We start from the raw sequence: 23,061 nt of genomic DNA, 5'->3' as shown, positions 1-23,061 counted from the left end.
TTGGTCTTTTTTTTCTTTTCTTTCCATTTCTTTTTTTATTACAAAAATCCACCCCTGGGAAAAAAAAGTATTTCCCTTGGGAGGCTGGGGTTTTCCCTCCCCCAACAACCACTTGCCCAGCCTGGTGGTAACACGGTATGAACACAGCCTCTCTAAAAATCCAGGATGGGAGAAGGCTCAGGAAGCAAAAAAAAACCCACCCCAAAGACAAAAAAAAAAAAAAAGGAAAAAATAAAACCAAACCCGCTTTCCACCTAGGTGCCCTCCCTCTGCCATAGGCAAGAATCCCCAACCCCAGCTGAGAGAGTGCAAGACTTGGTTTGCTTTTACCCTTAATGCTTACATTTAATTTTAAAGCACAAACATCAGAGATGGACTCTAAATCGCCAACAAAAAAATAGATATTTACAATATTTCTCCGGGGAAGGAAGGGAAGGAGGAACGGAGGGAAGGGGGGGATTGAAACGAAACAAAACCACAACCAAACCCTTGAAACAAGTGACTTAGCTTGCAGGAGTTGTCTTCAGGGAGCAGGCTGGGTTGGTTTTAAATCACTAAGTGATTTTTATTATATATAATTCTCTTTTTTTCTTCCTCGTGGGTTTGCACCACGCCGCGGTGGTGAGGAGGGTCGCACGCCGGAGTCTCTGTGGCTGGAGAGGGGGGGACATGGCGGGAAGGGGGTGCTGACCCCGTGGAGGAGGGGCCACCTCAGCCCTCTCGACCCCAGCTCTGGAAATTTTCTTTCGCGTTGCAAAACTCAAAAGGAATCCAAAGGAAAAAGAAAAGCTTTAATTCTTCTGACGTCTTTCCCGGGAGCCACCGCTGAGAGAGGCCGAGGCCGAAGGCTCCTCCTCTCGCCTGGGGGGGTTTCCTGCTCCGAGCCCTCCGCTTAGGCCACAGTGCCCCTTGTCCCAGGCACTGCGGGATTGTCCCCTCGTGTCCCCCTGCCGGGGACAGTCCCCGCGGGCTGCCTCTCCTCCTTTATTGCTTCTGAAGCAGCGGGGGGCGCGGGCTGCCCCCCGGGGACCCCTGCAGGGCTGGGGACCGGTGGTGGCACGGAGGGGACACCCCGGATTGTGCTATCGGTACGCTGCCAGGGAGAGGGCAGGGTGCTGACACTGGGGGCACAGAGAGGGGGAGCGTCCAGGCACAGGCAGGACAGGGAGGGAAATAAAATAGTGACCCAGAAAAAGAAGATTCCAACCTTTTTTCCTTTTTTTTCTTGTCTTTTTTTTTGTTGTTTTGTTTTTTTGTCTTTTTTTGTTGTTGTTTTTTTTTTTTAAAGTGCAAAAAGCTCTCTGCTGCCCTAGAGAGAGGTTCTTTGGACCAACCATTCATTGCAAAGGAAAATCGGCAGCGAAAAGGGGGTGGGGGGAAGGAGAGGACGATGCCAGTTCGGTCCCAGGCCGCGGAGCAGCCCTCGCCCCTCCAGCCCCAGAGTGCTTCGTGGTGGCGTCGGGAGCTGGGGAGGAAGAGGAGGCAGCTCCTGTCCCCGCCCCGTACTCGCTCACTCACCCCTGGCTGATGCTTCCCGAGTCCTCCCTGAGCTCTGGTGTACCTGTGGGTTCTCCCCTGCTCCATCCCCTCGGACAGATGAGATATCCCCCAGCCCCTGCTCCTGGGACACGCCAGCCACGGGGCTCCTGCGCCGGGTGCCCGAAGAACTGCCCGGAGGTGTGGGAGGAGGGGGATGGACAGCGGTCCCTGCAGCCGGATGAGGGGAAGGGAAAGGGGCAGAGAGCGCAGGGAGGCGCCGAGCTGGTGGTGGCACACAGGGGGACAGGATGTTCTGGCTCTGCTCCCGCTTCCTTGGAGGGACCTCGACCCTCAAGCTTCGTGCTACTGGGGAAGTGACAAGTGTTTGAAGGCAAGGAAACGACAGGGAGGAGGGGGAAAGCTGGGGGAAGAGGGTGCCCCATTTCTCTGCACAGAGGCCTCCGTTACAGCCCCCGCCTCGGGCGCGGCCAGCCTCGGGGCCAGGGCTCCCTGCCGTGCGCCCGTTCCTCCTCTGGTACTGGCCAGCCTGGCGGGACATCTTCCTCGGCAGAAGTCCCGGGGAAGGAGGAGGAGGAAGGACAGCGGAGCGAGGCCAGCGGCGGCCCTGCCTGCCGAGTCAGGTGGGAGGCAGCGGCAGGACACGCAGGGCGAGGGAGGGAGGCGGAGGAGCGGCTCTCCGAGAGGGGTGGGATGGGCTCTTTTCCTTCTCCTCAGTCTGCCCCGGGGAGGGTCTCTAGCTGATTTTTTGGATCAGCTTCTCATCAGACAGGCAGTAGAGGCTGTTGATGGACAGGTCCGAGATGAAGTGCTCACAGGCTTTGCGGGTGATCTGTTTGCAACCCCGCAGGTCGATGAGGGTGATGTTGGAGATGCGGCGCAGGTACAGCAAGGCCTGGTCCGTCAGCTTATTGCAGCCTGCGGGGCAGAGCACAGGGAGCGTGAGGGGGACGCCTCCAGCAGCCGGCACTGGCGGGAGGAACGGGAAAGGCAGGAGGCACCGGGAGCGGGCACGCACCTGCCATGTTGAGCTCGGTGAGGGAGTTGCGTGTGGAGGAGCCCACGGCGGTGAGGAGGTTGGCCGACTGGTCCGTGAGGTGGTTGCAGTGGCTGAGGTCGAGGCGGGAGAGCAGGGGCATATGGCGGATGATCAGGCGCAGCGTGGCGTCCGTGATGTCCAGCCCGGCGAGCCGGAAGTCGATCATGTTGCGGAGTTTGCTGCGATTGTCCTGACCTGCGTGGGCAGGGGGAGAAACCACAGTGGACAGACTGCCCTGGGGACCGTCCCTCGTGCAGCCCAGCCAGCCCCGGGGCAGCAGCAGCTTACTGGGTTTGTCTGTTGGAGGCGTGAGCAAGTCCCGGATCTGAGGGTCCTTGATTCCTACTGCCCACCGAAGATCGAGGGTCCTGAGAAGGGGGCAGCTGGAGGTACTGAGAGCACAGACCGCAGACCAGGAACAGCCCGCTAGGATGAGGTCTTTCAGGCCTGGCACAGGGGAGGCAGGTAACAAGTTAGACGGGTTTGGTCGGCTCCCAGGCATCCCAGATCTCCACCATCTTTTTCCAGGCACATGAGGAAGCAGGTCCCCTCCCTGCCTGGGGACATTTGCTGGGTGATGGGACCCAGGAGCTCCCGGGCTTGCAGGGTGTCTCTAACTACGACCCAGCCCTCAGGAAGCCTTGGAGCAGGCTGGTGGCAGACGAAGGGTCCCCTCCCCAGCCCACACTCACCTGGCAGCCTGTTGACGAGCCATGTAAGCTGTTTTTTTGAGATATTGGTCCAGCTGAGGTCGAGGCTGACCGGCTGCCTTTTGATGATGCCGCTCAGGGCCTGGGGGGTGATGGACTTGCACCTGCTCAAGTCTATCTTTGTCCACAATCTCTTGTCACAGCACCTGGGGACAAGGACAAAGCTGAAAGTTGAATCCCAAGAGTCCCATGGGATAATGGACTGCCAGCAGGGTGCTTGGCTTCCAGAAAGAGCCCAGCACTGGTGTGGCCCCAGCCACAGAACAAGGTTGTCCCTCCTGGTTTCCACAGGTTTCCCCAAACATGGGAGGCTGCCAAAGGTGCTGGGCCACCCAGCACAGCCCCAGCAGGGTTTTCTGCCACAAAACAAGACTCCAAGTGACAGCAGCATGCCTGCTTGCCCCCTCTCATCTTCATTAACAATCCTTACTCCCAGCAGGCAAAACACTGCGTGTCCCACCCCACAACCCATGCACAGCTTGCTCATTCACCAGGAGCCAACACTTCCTCTTCCATGGGAGTTGGTGAGAGCCAGGATGTGATGGCAGCTTAGCTGAGCCCCCGAGGGTGCAGGCGAGGGGACACTTCTCCACCACACCGCTGCCACCAGCTGCTGATCAAAGCAGGCAGCCTCTGCTGCTCGGCTCTTAGAAACCTCCCAGTTTCCATTCCTGTCTGTTCCCAAGCCCTCCATGCACAGCTGTCCCGGTGCCAGCATTGTCTTCAGGCTTGCTGCCCCCCGAGGCATTTCCAGCCAGCAAAGCCATCCCGCCTCAGCGTGCCTTCCCTGCCTGCTGGGAGGAGAGGCAGCAAGGGAGGCCTGGAAGGGCAAGCACCATCAGGGTGACGGGCGAGGGAAGGGCACTGGCACCTCACAAGGACACGGCAGGGGACGGCTGAGAGGACAGGGGGAAGGCAGAAGGGAACAACAGAGATGTGTGCACATATGGCAGAGGCACCAGGGCTGGCAACAGTGGCGGGAAGGCGCAGAGGAGAGATCCTTCCCCCAGCCCCAGGACGCGTCCCCACACTCACCACTTGTACCAGGTCTTGCACACCCGCATGCACTCGCAGAGCTCCCTGCGGGTGAGGTAGCGGAACACGGACATCCAGACCTCGCGCTGCACGCAGCTCTCCTCGCCCTCCTGCGCCCGGCCCCCGCGCCCGTTCAGCCGGGCCGCCCCCCCTTCCTCTGTGTTCTCATCGTCCTCCTCCTCTTCCTCCTCCTCCTCCTCGGCGGCCGCCTCCTCGTCAGCCCCGCCGCGCAGGGGCACCCTGGCGGGCGGGTGGCGCACGACCACGCGCGGCGAGTGCTGCAGGTTGGCCGAGGAGGGCGTGATGGCTTGGAGCTTGGGGACAATCGAAGTGCCGTGGACGTCTTTGGTGGGGCGCTGGAGCGTCACCGTGAGGTAGGAGCCGTGCAGCTTGGCCTTCTCCACCTCCGACAGCTCCTTTTTGCCGCTGGGGTTGTTCTCCTTCTCCCGCACCATGGTTCTCTCCGTGGCCTGGAGCCGCAGCAGCTGCCGGCGCTTGAAGCGCTCGTCGCGGCTGGCGCTGTGGTGGTCGCTGGGCCCGGCGCCCGGGGACGAGCGCGTCACCACCCCGCGGGGGGACGCGGGGTCGTGGATCAGCTGCAGCATCGGGGTGGGCGAGTTGGGCGGGGGGGTCAGGGGCTCCTCGCAGCTCCGCAGGGGCCGCAGCACCTTGGCTTGCGCCGTGTCGTCGTCGCTCTCCTCCACCTTGCGCTTCTGCAGGGAACGGCGGTGGTGGGTTAGCGGGAACAAGACCCTGGGAAGGCTTTTCCTTTCTCATTTTACCCAGGGAAACACCACAGTGCTGGCAGGACCTACACCAGCAGTGCCCAGTGAAGTCATTGAATGGTTTGGGTTAGATAAGGACACCTTCCCACTAGACCAGGTTGAATCCAACCTGGCCTGGAACACTTCCAGGGATGGGACGTGCACAGCTTTTGGTCAGTCTGCCAGGGTTTCACTACCTTCACAGTAATGAATTTCTTCCTCACAGCTCACCTAAGTACCACGGTCCACCCACACCAGCAACAAGCATTTTCCTAACTCCTTCTCAAAAGGGGCATCCCTTGAGGTTGGGGTTGGCTTCTACTCTGTGCCTCACAGTTCAGTGTCTCTTACAGAGCAGTATCTCAGGATTGCATTTAGGTAGGATGTACCCAGGCCCCCAAATGCTGTACCCCCATGATTCTCATTCTCACCGGTCACTGCTCCCGTCAGCCCATCCTGGTTGAACACATCCTGCCAGGATGGGAGGGATGGAGAACAGAGATCCTGCCTTGCCACAGCACACCTCCTTACCTGGCCCTTTTCTCCATCGTCACCTTGGTAGCACTTGGGACACTCCCAGCAGTTGGGGAGCTCATCATTGAGCAGCCCTTCCCCATCCATCTGCAACGAGAGGAGGGGGTCAGCAGCAGCCCAGCCCCACAGGAGAGCCCCCCTTTGCCTCGATCATGCCCTGCTCACCTGCAGACAGCCAGGGTGAACAATCTCGTTGCAGATACAGCACTCCATGAGCTTCTTCTCAAAGTCTTGCGAGTCCTCGTTCTGATCCACCTCCCCACAAAGTGCACACGTGACCGAGTGAGGCAGCCTGGGCTACAAAGGAAAGCAGGGCTCACACCAGGGCAAGGTGGGACAGCCTTCATCCTTTCCCTCCCTACTACCTGAACCATGGAGAGGCCACCAGCTATCCCCAGGAATCCAACTTGGACTCACCGCTAAGCACTGCCGGAGGACGCAGGACTGCTTCATGCGGCCAGGCCCGCCAAACTTCTTCATGTCCCTGCAGTAGTGGCACATGCCACACTCGCCCTGCATGCAGGCCTTGCATTTCCGGCACCGCACCCGCCTCCGCCGGGCGCCCGACACGATGGGAGACACCGTGGACCTGACGGGAGTCGGGCGTGGGGCTGGCTTCATGGTGTGCGGCTTGGTGATGGGGATGGTGGGCAGGCGCACCCGCAGCCGGGCCTGGAGCTTGAGCTGGCGACAGGGAGAGAGGGAATTGGGTGAGGACAGGGAAGCGCTGCGTTCTGCCGGGATCTGGAAGGCTCTGATCCCTGGATTCAGCATTACGACTTCGGACAATGTGCCAGAGAGCAGCTCTGCTCCCTCAGCGCTCCGCAGCCAAAGGCGCCTGGATCAGCACTGACCTGGCACTCCTTAATCCCTCACACCACCCCACACTGCCAGCTCCCCTTCCTCTCACCCCTTGTTAGGCCTCAAATGGGTCTGCAAAGGGCTACTGAGTCCCAAAGGCATCCCACAGCATCCATGCTTTTCTACTGAGGCAAGGAATGACAGGGTCCACCCAGGCTGTCCTCTCTGTGTCACTCTGCCAACTGCACAAGGGGACAGCTCCTTCCCAAGCTCCAGCTACCCTGGGAACACCCACAGCCTCCTTGTTTACAGTGCAGGTAGGACAGCACAGCTCTCCAGCTGTCACCCTGCATCCCATCAGCCCTCCCAGGAAATCTGCTGGCTGCAGCATCCTTCTGGGATTGGCCATGCTGGGATGTGCACCACAGCTATGGGCTTGGGGAAGGGCAGGCTCCCAAGGGTGGGGCTGGGGATGTGCCAAGCCTCTGAGTGCTGCACCCAAAGCATGCACACTTCTCCAGGTCACTTCTCCCAGAAAAGCTGCCCAAGATGCTCGTGCTGCACAAGGATCATGCTGGACCCTCTGGGCAGGGCAGGCAAGCAGACACAGGCACCTCCAAAGGGCAATCTGAGAGGCTCACTGGTCTCCAGACTCCCAAAGAGGGTGTTACCCACCCTTCCCAGCATGAATGGGTCCTGCTCTCCCCACACCCTGCCTGTGAGCCCATCTCCTGGCAGGAAGGAAGAAGTGACCTCTGGGAGCCATGCTGGCAGGCCACAGGAAGGCAGCCTGTGGAAGGGAAGTCCGGCTGCTCCGTGCCTCCATCTGCCCAGCGAGCTCAGCCCAGGCTGCAGCCCAGCTGTGGGCCCTGGGCTATGAGCACAGCTGGACAGGGAAAGGCAGGGATGCATGGAAAGGTCCCATTGCTGAAGAGCTGGCTGCTATCCACAGGGAGAGACTCCCAGCAGAGAGCTGCCTTGCTTGGGGTTGTAAGACCCAATCCTGGGACAGGGACAGGGACACAAGGGACACGTTCACCTCACAGTGAGGGGCTGGACTGCTCCTGACCATCAACCCCACACCTCACTCACCTCTGCCACAGTGAGGCCCTCCCTGACACCCAGCATTCCTCAGGACATCCAGGTCTCCCTAGCAATCCAGAGGGCTCCTGGGAGAGCAGGATCCCACAACAAGGCTCCCAATTCTCCAAGCACAACCAAAGGGCTGGAGAACATGGAGCAGCTGGGGCTGATCTGGTTACCACCCATGTGCTGAGCTGGGATAACCAGCACGGTGGGAGATCCCTGGGTTTGCCTGCGGTGCCGTGGAGGTGGCTGCACCCCACATCCCAACTCTGGCACTGCTCCCAAGGCCGTTATGGAAGCGGTGCCACCACACCCCGGGCTTGGGAAGGACTCAACACGTGACACCCATCAGGGTCCCCGCCTCGCAGCTCCTACCTTATCTCTCTTGGGCCACTGGACGATGGGGACGCCTGTAAGTGCCAGTTTGGGGTCGCTGTTTGCGTATTCTTCCAACAGCAACTAATGGAGAGAGAGGAGGGGGGAACACAGCAGAGAGACAAAAAGCACAGGTGTGAGCAGAGGGAAACACAGCTCCCGCCAGCGAGGCAGGCTCCCACCAGATGCCAAGGCCAGCATGCTTCAAAGGCGGCTGGGAAAGAGCCCTCCTCTCCCCACGCCCGCCAGCAACCATCTCTCCTCCCCACATGAGACAGACAAGCTCTGTCGAGTAGATCTGCACCAGCGCTTTCATCAACTGCATTTCAGCCCCGAGGCCCCGCGCTGGGCGGTGGTAGAGGGGGAGAGTGCCAAGTTTCGGCAGTCTGGGGGGATTTTGGAGGCAAGATTCACCAGCATTACCCCCCCAGCTGCTCCCCAGGCACGGGGCAGCCCAGGGAGTGCAGCAGCAGCAGCAGGATGTAATGCCCCAGCACCCCTTCCGTGGCCTGGCACAAGCTGCCGGCAGCAGAGAGCTGCTCCCCCGCACTGCCTCAGGGTTTGGCTATGACTTGGAGGGAGAGATCCCTCGGCACCGACCGGACTGGCACGCTGCCCTCCGGCGTGACAGCCCCTCGCTCCCGGCGCTCCTCCCGCCCTCACCCCGGTTCTTCCAGCACCCTCCGGCGCAGCCCCCTCCCCATACCCACTCCCCACCGAATTTGCCAGTTACAAAGGTGCTTTATTTACTTGATGTCGCCATGGTTACGCAGGCAGGAGCCTCCTGCCGGCATCCCGGCGGGCGGTGCTTCCCACTGCCAGGCAGGGCCAGGGCAGGGGGTGCCCGGCGTGCCCCCCGCCCGGTTTTTCTGCTGTCTGGGGAGGCAGGAAGCCGCAGTCTCCCCCGGGCTCCCTGGCAGCGCAGCGTGCCGCCTTCAGACCTTCCGCCTCCCCACGAGCACACGCCGAGGGAAAGGTCAGGGCTCACAGCTCCCACACGGACATCCGTGGGACCGCAGCGTCCGCCTGCCCGCGGCGCCGGGGACGGGGTGGGGGCGGCTCAGGAATGCTCCCCGCAGGGAGCCGAGGGACTGCGGGGGCTCCCGGGGGCTGCGGCTGCATCTGGCTCGGAGCCGGGGTGGGCGACAGCCCGCCGGTCCCCTGTGCCCCGTCGCGCTGTGGCCGGAGGGACGCGGCAGACGGAGGGGGACCCTGCGCACACGCGGCCGGAGCGCCTCGGCAGCGCTGCCGGCGAGAGCGCCCCGGGGACGGCAGAAGTGAGCCCAAGCACCGGCCAGGGACCCCTCCGGGAATGCTGGGGTCCCCCCGCGGTCCCCTCCCACCCTGTCCGGGACCGGAGCGTCCCCGCGTCCCCTCCCCGCGCCACGAGCACTGCCAGCTGCCTGACCTTGCGCCTCTGGAGCTGCCGAGACTCTGGGGTGAAGTTTGCCGAGCCCTCTTTGTTTCGGTGCCCGCACTGCGAGGGCTGGGGCGCCCTCCCCTCTCCCCGGACACCTCCGGGGGCTGGCTCAGACCCCGGCCGGACCCCCGGTGTTCGGGGACATGGCTGGGGGAGCAGCTGCGCCCCCCGCCCCGAGCGCCCCCGGCTCCTCCCCGCCCCCGGCAGCCGCACCGGCGGCCGCGTGCTCCTCCCGAGCCCTTGGGCAGCGGCGGCGGCAGCTTCCTGAGCCGGAGACAATGCTGCTGCGTCACCCACATGCGGTTCCCAGCAATGCTTTGCAACGGGAAGATGGCAGAAGAGAAAAAGGGAGCGAGGGAGCGGAGGGCAGAGCCGCGCTGCTGCAGCGCCGGGAGGGGCCGGGACGGCGGGGATTGGCGCAGGGTCCGGGCGGCGCTGCCCACCGGCCTCCCCGGGATCCCTCCCTCCCTCCGCCGCCGCAATCCGAGAGGCCGGGGCCGGGCTCCCCGGGGCCGGGCAGAGCGTGGCCGAGAGCCCTGAGCCCGTCCCGCTCAGGCCCAGCCTCCCCGGCGCCTTTCTTTTGTCTGCTCCCAGACGGGATTGGGATCTGGGAGACCCCGCTGGAGCGAGCGGGGCTTTGGAATGCAGGCAAGGTTCACCCGCCCTTGCAGCTCCCCCCAGGGTCTGCACCCCCACACTCCCGACCTGGAGGGACAAACATCCCGCCAGGCAAGTTTGGGAGCAGCCACATTCCCAAAGGCACGGGGGACCAAACCGCTAGAGGGGGACAGATCCATACCGGGCGATCAAGGTGTCCCCAAGCAATCCCAGCCCGCCGAGACGCCCCCCAGCTACACACCGCAATTAAAATGGAGGAAACTCCTGAAATAAAGCCAAACAACACAGGGGAGCAGCGCCTGCTCCCACCAATAATGCATCCAATGCATCTGCAGGCAACTCCAGCTTTGTGTTCCCAGGAAGCCAGTCTCATGCCGACCCGGCTCCAGACTGTCACCAACTGTGCCATCAGTGACACCCTCGGGCCCCTGGCACGGGCTCTCTGCGACCCACAGGCAGGAGCGTGACCAGAGCCACCATCCTGCCATGGGAGCCCTTCCTGGCACAGCTCACAGGTCATCCCTGAACTTCCTTGCCCATCCCTGAGAGTACCATCCCCATTCCCCACCCAATTCTCTCTGTGCCCATTGCCCAGTCAGGTAGCGAGCAATGGCACACCAGGGGTTTCGGGATGAGGTCCTGGAGACAGGATCAACACCTCTGGGAGAGGCTTCTCTTGTTTCTGCAATCCCTGGTGCTCCACCAGCCCCATGCAGAGCGCAGATATAACCTGCTCATGCCAGCCCACAGGGGCCTGGCTTTACATCTGCTGTCAGCTGCCTCATGACCACCCTCCTGTCAAATCCAGCCACCACAGAGAGGGCAGAAAGCATGGATGGGAGCAGTCAAAAGCCAACAGGACATCTCAGAAATTCCCTCTTTGTCAGTGATACTTCCAATGACTCCCACCACGCTCAGAATTTTCAGACAATTCCCACCACAGAGCTAACACTGTCACATCCAAAGTGTCACATCCTGCCACATGACACCCCAGGCTGAACTCATCATAGGATACATATTTTTCCACCTGACCCAACAGACAGGCACCCTGAAATCCTGGTAACTTCACAAGAGGCTGTGGGAAAAGGCAGCACTTTCCTGCTCCTGGTGTGCCTGGGGACACTGGACAGCAGAGGGTGGCACTGGATGGGCAGATCAAGGTGCCAGGCCTGCCAGTCTGGATGAGAAAACGCCACGTTCTGACCTGGAGAGCACAGGCCAAAGGGCGGCTTTCCCAGCTTGGCCAGATCCCAGCTTCATCCATGACCTTACCTGGCCACACAAGGGCAAATGTACCAAATGCAGATTGGCAGCCCCAGTTAGAAGTTTTAGCTAGAAATGTCTTAAGCCCTTCTCAGGCTTTACGAGCCAACCTCTACTGGCCACTTCCACCACCTCTATGGAAAATGAGTTTTGAAAGCAGAACTTAGCTTTGTTGGACAAACTTGTCCCACTTTCCCCAGCCACTGCAGGCTGTGACTAAGGATCTGGATGCCTTGAGGATGCCAGTCCTAAGAGACAGCTCAGGATACTTCCAGACCTCCAAGGACAGCCAGCTTTAAGGAGCAAATCCTCAGGGAAGTTGTTGCTCCCCACAGCTGCGAGGTACAATCAGACACAGGGGCAGGTGGGTCACACCAAAACCACAGGCACAACTTTACTACCTCCAAAACATGAACAAATTCTTTGATCAGGTCTCAAACTCCAACACCAACTAGACACCAATAACCTTTAAGGCTCTGCCTTCAAATGCCCAACACCAGCCTCCCTTAGTCAGTCCAAGGGTGAAACAGAGCCCACAGCTCAGGTTCCTCTAGAGCACCATACGGGGCTCAGAAACACGTGTCACCTTCTCAAAGGTCACAGCACACACAGGATGCCTGAAAAGCCACAGAAAACCAGAAATTCAGCCCCTAACAGCACCCAGACTCTTTAAGCCAAGACCCTGTGACCCCAGAGCCACACCCTCTGCTCCAAACAGAGCAGATCTCCAGATGGACCCGAACAACTCACAAAAAACATCAGGAGACAGCACTTGGAAATAAAAACAATGGCAAAGACAAGGACACATGCATGGCTGTGTCTGGATGTCAGCTTTGGCCCAGGCAAGCAGCTGTACAGATCACCAACAGCAAGGGAGGGGAGCAGAAGGTAACTTTTTAGGGGCTAGAATGGATTCCTGGCGATAGAGTGAAGCTGACATTCCCACTTCAGTGCTGAAACAGCTAAAACACCAAAGCTCATTGGGTCAGCTCAACAGATGAAGGCAAATAAAATGCAAACAACCCTGAGCAGCCCAAAATAACTGACTCTCATAACTCCAGGTCACACCCTGGGCAAACAACTCGAACAAAACCAAATCCACCTGGGGCAAGGAAAAGGCTCCAACTGTCACAGAGTCCACAGCCAAAACTGGAAGTGAACTGCATCAGCAACAAGCATTCCTGCACTCACAGCCATAAGGGACCCAGCCAGGGCCCAGCCACCCTCCTGCTTTCCCAACCCCAAACCCAGGGCTGTCCCTCAGGTGTAACATCAGCCTCACACGGAGGAAGAGGAGGACACCAACCCTGTCCCAGGACAGGGGCAGGGTGAGGGTGAAGCCCTGTGGGAAGTGCTTTGCCCTGGTTCAGGCCTACCTTGACGTCAGCGATGAGGGCGTCCTCGTCCTCGATGCCGGTGGGAACACACTTCTTGTGCAGGGGCAGCGACTCCAGCTTGTCCACGAGGCAGCGCAGCCCCTCCAGCTCAAATTGGGTCAAGTGCACCTTCCTGCTCTTGCGGGGGCTGCCCCCACTCGGGTCCCAGGCCTGGCCGTTCTGGGAGCCCCGGCTGGAGTCGGAAGAGTCCATGGATGGGGTTTTCTTGAGAGCAGGCAGGCTGCTCCGACAGCTCTTGCCCAGCTCGTCATAGTCCATGTCGGCACCGTTGGCAATGGGGCTGGTGAGAATGGACCTCCTGGTCATGGGGCGCCGGGATTCCTTCCCTGCTGCGTCCTCATCATCCTCCTCCTCCTCCTCCTCTTCCATGTTCACTGAGTCCGAGGAGCTCAGCTCCATATCTGCCATGACGGAGAAACAGCAACAGCAATCACAGGAGGTGTTCCGTGCTTAGCAGGATCCCCCCAGTCATGAGGGATGCTGGAGCAACAGATTTGTATGAGGTGAAAGAACAGAGAAGCTGGAAAAGAACAGCTAAACACCATTCCCCTTCCTGGTTTGTCTGTGGGAATGCAAGGCACTAGATATAGAAAAAAGTCACAGAGGAAGAAACAGCAAATGCCCTAGACTGAATTTCATGTCCAAGACTTAATTTCATGGAATTGGGTTGTAAGCAACCTGGACTATCATCTACTCCAATCCCAGTGCCATGGGTCTGGATCATCCAGACCATCATGTTGCTCAAAGCCCTGTCCAACCTCATTTTGCTTTGGGATCTCCAGCTGAGGGCTCAGGGCCTTGATGCTGCCTTCATGGTGCAAGAAAGAGGATGTGGACTCACTCACAACTGTGAGGTTGCTGAGCCGTCCAAGGAACTGTGTCAGCCCTTTAAACCCTGTGTGCAGAAAGCCCTGGCCAGCCAGAGAGAGTTCCTGCCCACAGCACAGTGGTGGTCACTGCAACTTCCCCCCACCTCTTCCTTGCAAGGCTCTGAACTGTGGTGTGCTGGTTTCACAGCTGAGAGGAAGCCAGGCTGCTGCAGGGCCAAAGGAGGAAGCAGAAGTCTGGCTGGCTGTGACTTCATGTTCAAAAAAAACCCCACCCAGGCTTCCCCTGCCTATCACACTGCTGAGCCAGTGCCCCAGCAGGAGGGTGAGGGATGAGGTTAGATAGGGATGTTAGGGATGATAGGGAGTTAGATAGGGATGAGGAAGGAATAAGGGCTGGACTCACCCATGCTGAGGGATTCCTTCTGGAAGTCCTTGGTCAGGTGGGAGCGGCTGGTGATGCAGTACACGTAGCGCTCCAGCACGTACCAACACATCTCGTAATAGAAGGGGTAACGAAATTTATTTGGGACCTGCAAAACAGCCAGGAGGATCTGTCAGGCCTCCTTCCCACTGCTGCTCCCAGATGAGAGATGCCATACCAGGTCTGGCCCCATGTCCAGCACGGGTCTCCCACAGGCCCTTACCCGTGTGCGGTCCTCGATGCTGTAGATCCGCAGCTGCATAGGGATGTTGAAACTGTGTAAGAAGTTGCCCCCAAAAACCAGCGTGTCCATGGGAGTGTACACAGCATGGATCCAACCTTGGGGAGAAAGCAGAGTTGGAAGAATCCTTCTGATCCACCTTGCATAGTTTTTTGTCACCCTGGTGTCATCCTAGATTGTCTCCTAATAGCATTAGGCCTAGCACCAAGGGAAACAGCCTTCCCAAGTCTGTTCCAATGCTCCAAACACCTTTGAAATAACTCAAGTTCCAGCCCTTATCTCCAAGGCTAAGCAATCCAGCCAAGTCCATCATCTGGGGAATTCCAGCATGGGTTTCCTTAAGGCAAAGCCACTCAGTTTGGAAGAGGAGTCAGTTGTGATAACAGGACTCAAATGTGTGAGTTGTGCAACCCCTGGTGTTTTCTGTTCCTGGTGGTGTCATGAGACACCCAGGAAGCTGAGGAGCTGCCTTGGGCCAGCCTCTCCTGAACCTACACTGCTCCATGTGTCAACATGGCAGGGTCTGGGAAAGCCTCCTTTAATAATTAACCAAATGTGATGTGAGCCAGCCACAGCTTTCCTAACACTTGGGCTGGATCCACAACGCCATCACAGGCATGTTTTGGGAGGTGGCAAGCAAAAGGACAGAGCCACATCACGTCTCCCTCTCCCAGTGACTCATGAGGGAGCTAAACCCTGTCAGTGTCCCAGGAGTTCCAGTGTTGCCCCACCTCTGGCCAAGACCAGGATGCCCCTGCCCACCCTGAGGTTACCTGAGGGGATGACAAATGTGTAGCCCTGCTTGAGCTCGATGCGCTGGCACTCTGACACTTTGTCCCCAAGGAAAATGTCTCCCTGCTTCCCTGAGAGAAGCCAGTTCTCATAGAGCTCCAGGTTCTGGGGTGTGGGAGGGATCAGCCAGAAGATCTGCAAATAAAGACAACGTGCTTATATAAGTCATCACGTAATGAACAGCTATGGCTTCTTCCCAACACCTGAATCTCTTCCTCAGCCCTCTCCCTGAGACTTCTCAGCAAAATGACATGGACAGCTGCCCCCTCAAGAGGACAAGCAAGGTCTTTCCCAGCCTGTCACACTGAGTGCCACAGGTAGCCTGAGCCTGGGAAGCTTTTCAAGGCATGATTTACATCAGTGTCATGAGATATAGAGCCCAGGAAACCCACCAGAGTGACAAGGAGATTTACCGAGCTAGATTTACCATGTTAGAGCTACACCTGAACTAGGGATTGGCACCTCTCTGACTCCATGCAAGGTAGGTAAGTTTAGGGTGGAAAGACTTCAACTTGCTGTCTGGGACCTGCACCCTCAAGGATTTACACAAAAACAGAACAACAGCCACTTTCCTAAAGCAGCTATAGCTGTCCCAACAGGGACTGTCCTACCTTTCCTCCTCGGTGGATGTGGTACCACACAGAAGTGCCACCAAAGTCCACGTGGAAATCTGTGTAGCAGCCCTTGACACTCATCAAACAGTATCTGGTGGAAAACAAGATGAGGAGAAGATGAAAATGAATGGGGATCCACACTTTGGGTATGACATTCCGAGGGAATGGGTCCCCCAAACCCAGGCCAATGGCTCAGAGCAGTGTCACAATGAACCAAGCCCCTCTTCCACACAGCTACAATTCAATAAATTGAATTGTACTCAATAAATGACTGCAGTGGCCTTTTGTGGGTGACAACTGTCACCCACAAAAATAAGCTGGGAGACTGTTCCTTCCCCTCGGTATAAACTGCTGCTCCCTTGAGCAGTTGTCCTGCAAGAGAAAGTCACTTACTTCTGCACCTTTGGATACTGCATCTCCAGGATGGCATTGGTAGACTCTGTCTGACTTTCCTTCAGGTGCCTCGGCCACATGTTATCAACCCAGTCAATCAAATCCACCTACAGCAGAGAGGGAGGAGATGTGAGCACAGAAAAAAGGGGTACAGCAAAACCTTTTGCTACCCCAGGCTGGCAAATCCCTTTTTGGTCCTTTCCCACACCCAGAAACTTTCCCAGTGCCACTGGGATAATTCTACACATCAAGCACTTCGGATCAGGTGTTCAGAGGCCAGCTCTGAACTTCCTTTAAAAATATGCCAGACAGTATCTCATAGGGTGGGATTCAACTCCCTAAACTTCAGAAGAGCTGGAGATGTCGAGGTTCCCTCTGCAGTTGACAGAGAGAAGTAACTGGGCCCACACAGCTGCCACTTCCACTCAGCTGACTGCAGAGGGAATTCGGGATGTTCATCCCATCCTTTTCCCACCAGACAACAGCTTCCTGCCCCTCTTCCAGCACATCTCCAGTTTTGGCCTCCTTTGCCCTCATACATTTCAGCATTTTGCATCAGGAACTCTCCCTGACACACTGTGCAGAGTTCAGACTTCAATGTTTCTAATTACTGACAGCCAATGAATAGGCCATCTCTCTACAGAGTGGCATGCCAGGGACTTGGCTATGGTCACCACAGCTTGACTGAGAGATCAGCTCCAGCAGCTTCCAGCCTGACATTCCCACTGAGCTCCCCCATGTTCCAGGCAGCCCCTCTTTCACCACATCCCAATGCCGGGCTGCACTTCCCCCCCAGACTTCCAGGGCAAGCAGATCCCAGCGGGAGGACGAGCCCTGCTCACCGTAGCAGGTCTCTGCACCAGGTTCTCCAGCTTGGTGTGGCTGAACTCCAGGCTGATGACGTTGTACAGTTTCTCCCGCTCCTCCTCTGGCGTTTCGTAGTAGCGCGCCCACTGCGCCATGGACATCTCGATGTCCCGCTGCGTGTTCACATCCATCACGTCCACTATCCGCCGGCTCCCTGCCACGACAGACACGTCACTGAGCTGTCCCTGTGCACCACGGGCTCCAGGAGGTGAGATCCCCAAAGATCCCAACCCCACAACAGAGTGCAGGGTGGCTCTGGACACTTACCCACGCACAGCCGCACGTCGTTCACGCTGAAGTCCGGATCCGGCATCCTGTGGGACAAACACCTGGCTAAGAAACCATCAAGTGCTTCTGGCTGTACCCCCTGTGACCCAGGAATTGGCACCCTGAAGGTACATCTGTGCTGCTTTGGCGTTGGAGAAGGCCATGGAACAGGATCTCTGGAGGCACAGGACTGGGGTGAAACACTAGGACAAACTTCTGGCTCGGGAAGCAGGCTTGGGAATAGGATGTACCATGCCCAGAGCTGTGACTTCTAGCAAAGGAGCCAGCAGGCCTTGAACTAAGCAATCCCAGCTCTCGTTTTAAAGGCTGCTCGTGTGAGTTATCCCAATCCTTCTGGAGCAGGACACGGAGTATATTCCACTGACACAGCAGAACCACTCCAGTGTTTGTACTGGCACCCTCCTTTGTACAAACACTGCTGTCACAGGCAGAGCAGGCTGGCAGCCATTCGAGCAGCTCTTGACCCAGAGAAACACCCAAAAGCTCAGGAGAAATCCAGTTTCAGCCACACTGTAATCCCCAGTATCAAATCTCTACCCTCCCAAGCCACCCAGCAGTTAAACTGAGCTTGGCACCGCTTCCTACCCAGTTCACCCCAGCACAGGACAGCCTGCACTGGATGAGACGTCACCCATCAGCTCACAGCCAGCTGAGGGAGCTCGGAGCAGTGCTGCAGGTACTGGCTCTGAAAGTTTGTCAGGGGTCATTTATTCCTCTAAGCTTTGCATAAATCAATCCCAAAAAACTCTGACCCAGTTTACACTAAGAGCTGCAAACCTCAATGGATGTACTGCAGCTAGAGAGGCAGACAGCAGCTTAGAAGTTCAGAAAATCAGGTTGGAATTCTGGAAAATGCCAGAAATACTACAAATTGTTTGACTCTCTGGCAGGAGATGCCTATGTTACTAGGAAAGAAACCCAGCCAGACGTTGCATCAGAGCAGCAGTGGGACTTTCCAGACATTTGGTGGAATTCTGATCACCTACAGCCAATTCAGTTCTCTGATTTTCAGTCCAAACAGACTAGGAGGAACAGGATAACCTAGCTGGAAGATATTTCTCTCTGTTCACTGCACATAAAGAACTGCATGGGCACGACACACTCAAACCAGCTTGGCAGAGCCAGGATCAGACCTCACACAGAGTGGAGAGATGAAGGAACTGAGCCACAGTCACCCACCACTCCGTGCTTCCAGCACTTACTTTATCCCCAGGCCGTCCGAGCTCCTGAAGATGAGTGGGTCCCTCAGGCCACCCCGCTGGATGTACTCAACTGTGAAGTCTGGTGTGGGGAGACAAGAAGAAGGAAGGTTTAGGAGAAACTCCTTCAGAGGATTATAGACACACTGAGGTTGAAAAAGATCTCTGGAGATCCCTAATCCAGCCCTGCTCCTCACTTTTCTCCACTCCTTCAGAAATCTTGGAACTCCTTTGCAGTGCTTCTGAGAGGCAGCATGATGTGTGCTGCTGACAAGCCTCAGACAGGACCCCTAAGGAGAGTTTGCTCCAACAGGCTGCTCCTGACAGGTGGACAGCCTGGATTTTGGTGCTCACTTCCCTAGGAAGCTCAGAGCCCAGCAAGAGATGCCTTGCAGAAGTGCCCCTCCCTCCTGGTAAATCCTCATGAGGGGCCCTATGATGAAAAGCCATCCCACAGAGCCATGTGTGTGGTGAAAGGAAGGGGAGACATCCCACACTGTCCTGGAATTAAGGATCTGGCAGACATGTGGCTGCAATTCCAGGTGCTGACCCAGGCAAATCCTCCCATTCCTGGCTGCCACGTGTCCCAGCAAGCTGCAGACCGGCTCCATGCTCCCTGGAGCAAGCAGCTTCCATGCCATTCCCCACACACTCCCTGGGAGCAGCAGTGCCAACACAAACCTTTGCCTTCCATGAAGACCACGAAGGTGGAGTTGAACTTGTTGGTGGACAGCTTTTCCTCGAGGTCGAACGTCCTCTTCCCCTCGATCTCATCGTCGGAGATGCCGTCGTCCTCGTAACGCCGCCGCATCGTGCCACGCTGAGGGAGAACGCCAGGAAGGGAGAAGTTATGGACCAGGAAGGGAAGCCATGGACCAGGAGGAACAACCAGAGCCTCATCCCAACCTGGCACAGCTCAGCCACGGCCTCCAGGGGAGCCCAGGTCTGTCCTGAACCCAAAACATACCACTGAAACATCAGCTTTGCTCCTCCTCCATACAGATTTGTGCTAATTGGGCTGTCTGAGAGACAGATAATCACTCCTAATGAATTCCAACACTGAAATACGGGAGGAGGGGAGAGAGTTTAGTGTAACTGAGGTAAAGAACAAAGAATCAGGTCCCCACTTTTACAGGTGCATCAGTGTTTTGCTGCACTGGAGGTAAAGGCATTTGTGAGTTGAAATCTCTGCCAGAACACCAATGATAGAAAAAGATTCTCAAGTTTTCACCTTTGGCTGTGCCTGTACACAGAAGGTGATTTATTCCCTTGTTTGTGTGGGGAAGAATAGCAGAGTGGAAGGAAGGCTTTTCTTAGAGGGTCTCGTAAGCACATCTGTACAAGGATTCTTGACAGACATCCTCTTCTGGCATTGCTGGATCTGGAAGAAATTACTGTCCCCAGCTGTTGGCCACCTGGCCAGAGCGCAGAGCCCTGCGTGGGAATGCTCCCTCAGATAAAAGCCAAACCTGCTCTGAATTAGCCAAGCTGCCTTCCCCTAATTAGGGATGTTCTCCTTATCAAGCGTGCACACCAACTGCGGGGCCAGCAGACAGCCAGGGACAGGATGGGGCAGGAGGTGACACAGCTGCTGGCACCTGCCTCAGTAGGGAGGGGCAGTGTCACATCCCCAGCACCACCAGCCTGTGATAACCTCACTGGAGAAAGAGGAATGGCTCCCTCACACAGAAGCATAGTTTTAAATAAGTTTTTAAAATTAATTGGATGAACCAGTGCAGGAGCACGTAGGGACACACACACAAAAGGTTTTTCCCCCACCCCCTCCAACATTTAATTTTAACTCCCAGTTTTAAAGAGGCTGATGGATGCACAAGGAGTTCCCCTGCCATCAAGACGGAGTCATTCACCTATTGTTCACAGCCCATTGACTGTGCTCAGCTTTCCAACCCCCTTCCCAAAAACCTGGGCTTCGGGGGACACAAACACCTCATCAGCCAGGCAGGAACAATCGGCTGCTCCTGAATGGGGCTCTTCAGGCAGAGTCTTAGGGATCCTGCAATCAGGGACTGTCCAATGGCCCAGAGGATTAAACAATCTGGAAAAGAGCTGCTACCCTTTGTCTTAAGCCATCCCCTAAAGATGAGCGGGATCTCCCCATTTTTAACACAAAAGCTCACTTTACTTACAGGTCTTTAAAGAGACACTTGTATAAAGGCAGGAAAATGCATTTTAAAAGCACAGACATATGGGGATGGCACCAGCAGAAGTGACCTCTTCCTTGGGAACACTTGGATTTTCACACTGCTAAGGCTGGGCTGCACACACCAAAAACTGGAACTTCCAAATGCTCCCTCCCGAGCCTGGCTCTTCTGAGGGGATGCATCAGAATTTGAAGTCAGAGATGCAGAGGTGTTATGACTGTGTTATAATGGATAATTAGCCCACCTCACAAAGCACTTTTCCTTAAAAATCACGAGCTCCATGAAGCCTGTATGGCACCCAGCTTTCAAATGAGGGCACAGAGCAGAGAGGGCTCTGCCCTGTGCAGGATTTAGGGAAAATGAGCCAACCTCATGCTCAGCTCTTCCTGAAGAACCCAGCATCTTGGGGAAAGGCCCATTTTATGCTATTCCTTACTAAACCACACCAGAGAAGGTCAAGGTACACCTATGCCAGCAAGGATGTGAACCACCTTCCAGCATGACCAACAATTCACTTTCCCCAGTCCGAGGCAAGTTTAGGACTACAGATCCCAGCAGGCAGCTCTCTGTCACTGATCAGAGGATGTGCACAAGGAAGAGGAGGATTCTGCAGTCCATGGTCTCACCTGCTTTGGGATCAGGTGGGTGGTGGCTCACTGCAGAACCAGGCTGCTTTTTGACCTGCTCCCTTACTACAGACACTAACTCAGAGAGAAAAGAGGCTCTTTTGCCTTTGCTGGATTCACAACCTCACCTTCTGGGTGAAAAAGGTTTGGCATGGAAAATCTGGCAAGAAGAGGCTATGTCCAAACCAATCCCTTAACAGAAGATATTTGACTCCCTTGGCTACACTCATCTAGGAGCAGGGGTTACTGCACTGGGCTGGAACTCAGGTGAGTCCCACTTGAGGATGAACCTCGGGATATCTGGGCTGGAGTGCAGCTCCAGCCACAGAGACCATGACCAGGCATTGTGCGTCCTTCTGGAAGTGGCACCAAGCCAGGCTCTGGATTGTGTAGAGCAGCTCATTCAATAGAAATGTGGCCACGTGGCTGGGTCTGATTCAGATCCTATTGGTGCCATGGGTGGATGCTGGAGATGCACTGTGGCATGAGGGAGCTGTTCAGACTCTTTTCCTTCACAGCACAGCCTTCAAAGCAAACGGGCTGGAACCTTCAACCCAAACCACTCCACGATAAGGCAGCCACACCACAGAAGTGCAAACAGCAGGAAACAGGCAGCAACACCTTAAACTTGAATCCCTTGGCAATGAGGAAACAGGGATGCAAAACACAGAAGGAAGGGGATTGTGTCCTCCAGCCGAGCAAATTCCAAAGTCTATTGCTCCTGTCATCGGCAAAGCATCAGCCACAAACCCCCTCCAGCTCCCAGGCAGATCAGCTTTGCCTGTTCCCATGGGCAGGGAAGAGCCTGGCCTCCTAATTGGCCCAGCATGGGGCAGAGTGGGATCCCAGCCGTGGCTGAGGACCCAAAAGCACAATGCAAACAGCTCCCATCCCATCGGACCGGCCGGGGCCACGCTGCTTTCATGTCATTGTTGTCTTGGGAGGGTGGGGAAAAACAATATTCCAGGGCCCCAGAGCAGGCAGGAGGAAGGAAAGGCTTCTGTGCTTCCAGGCATGTGTTATGGAAAGGCAGCATCTGCAGGAGTTTTCCCCTCCTGGAGTCTGCAGCTTCCTCACAGCAGTGACAGAAACCACAGACCCCACGTCCCCAAACTGGGGCTCTGTCCGAGGGCAGATGTGCTCAGTGGGTGCTCCAAGACCCCCCTTCGTCTCTGACGTGCCACACAGGGAATTGCTGCCTGGATAAACAACTGGCTACAGGTGACACCTGCAAAACCATGACAAGCTAATGCCAACCTCACCTCCCCACTGTTATACACACAGAGCTGTGCAAATCCTTCTGACAGCACCAAGTTTGACTCTTCCCAGGAAGAGCTGGCTACCCTTGTCCCACAGCCTGTGCCAGGGATGGGGCTTGGCTGAGTATCCCTTCCCAGCACATGCCCAGAGCCCATCCAGAGAACACCAGCAAGTCACAGTCCTGCACTCTTAGACTAGAACTGCTTCTTCCTGGGAGTGACTCCACTATGGGAGCCCTTCCAGTATCAACCAGCTCAGCCAGGGACACACAGCTTCCCCAAGTGAGATCAGCAGATGTCCCCAAAACTGCCACCTGTGACAATGTCCTGGGTGAAGTTCAGCTCCAGTGATGCAAGGGCACATCACATTATCTGTCAGACAACCTCAGCGTTCAGTATTAACCAGCAGTACTTAAATATCACTTTGTTTTCCCAGCTTTCTCTTAGGATTCAGGCATTTTTCATCTGCTGAGAGTTTTACTAAGGAAGAACTGACAAGTGGCCCAAACCTTTTCTCTCTGTGTCAGGCAGGGTCAAGATAAAGGCAGTTTATTCATCCTCCAAGACCTGATAGCCAGCAATTCCCACCTAAGACAGCTGTCCTTCACTGTTCCTTTCTGACCCTCTTGGGTACCATTCAATTATTGGAGGAAATAGGAAGCATGATTATTAATCCTGCTGACAACTATCCCTTCTACTCTGATTCTTTCACCTGCATTCTCCTTCACCCAGGGATTCCAGGGAAAGTGCCTCATGAAGCCCCACACTGGGACTCTCCAAAACCCTTCCTGGGAAACCTCTTTCCATTAGCAAGTGCTGCTTCCACGGGG

At 56.5% G+C, this 23,061-nt stretch overlaps 1 protein-coding gene across 1 annotated transcript in view; it reads right to left on the bottom strand.

Annotated features, from left to right (window-relative positions):
* Positions 1 to 578: 578 nt before the first annotated feature.
* KDM2A (lysine demethylase 2A) overlaps positions 579 to 23,061 on the bottom strand; it is a 33,165-nt gene continuing 10,682 nt past the window's right edge. The window contains exons 4-22 of the mRNA XM_063397413.1: positions 18,866 to 19,004; positions 18,188 to 18,266; positions 16,965 to 17,011; positions 16,673 to 16,851; positions 15,831 to 15,937; positions 15,435 to 15,528; positions 14,805 to 14,958; positions 14,014 to 14,129; positions 13,773 to 13,899; positions 12,519 to 12,940; positions 7,842 to 7,925; positions 5,997 to 6,263; positions 5,745 to 5,876; positions 5,577 to 5,666; positions 4,282 to 4,994; positions 3,229 to 3,392; positions 2,825 to 2,983; positions 2,516 to 2,731; positions 579 to 2,415 (exon numbers count right to left, since the gene is read on the bottom strand). Of these exons, the coding sequence (XP_063253483.1) occupies positions 2,234 to 2,415; positions 2,516 to 2,731; positions 2,825 to 2,983; positions 3,229 to 3,392; positions 4,282 to 4,994; positions 5,577 to 5,666; positions 5,745 to 5,876; positions 5,997 to 6,263; positions 7,842 to 7,925; positions 12,519 to 12,940; positions 13,773 to 13,899; positions 14,014 to 14,129; positions 14,805 to 14,958; positions 15,435 to 15,528; positions 15,831 to 15,937; positions 16,673 to 16,851; positions 16,965 to 17,011; positions 18,188 to 18,266; positions 18,866 to 19,004 (3,471 nt within the window). The 3' untranslated portion in view covers positions 579 to 2,233. The remainder of the gene's footprint in view (positions 2,416 to 2,515; positions 2,732 to 2,824; positions 2,984 to 3,228; positions 3,393 to 4,281; positions 4,995 to 5,576; positions 5,667 to 5,744; positions 5,877 to 5,996; positions 6,264 to 7,841; positions 7,926 to 12,518; positions 12,941 to 13,772; positions 13,900 to 14,013; positions 14,130 to 14,804; positions 14,959 to 15,434; positions 15,529 to 15,830; positions 15,938 to 16,672; positions 16,852 to 16,964; positions 17,012 to 18,187; positions 18,267 to 18,865; positions 19,005 to 23,061) is intronic.

Source organism: Prinia subflava, chromosome 5 (genome assembly GCF_021018805.1).
Source record: "Prinia subflava isolate CZ2003 ecotype Zambia chromosome 5, Cam_Psub_1.2, whole genome shotgun sequence".
In the NCBI taxonomy this organism is placed as follows: Eukaryota; Metazoa; Chordata; class Aves; order Passeriformes; family Cisticolidae; genus Prinia; species Prinia subflava.
Note: the sequence above shows the minus strand (reverse complement) of the source record. Positions and strands in the feature narration are given on the sequence as shown.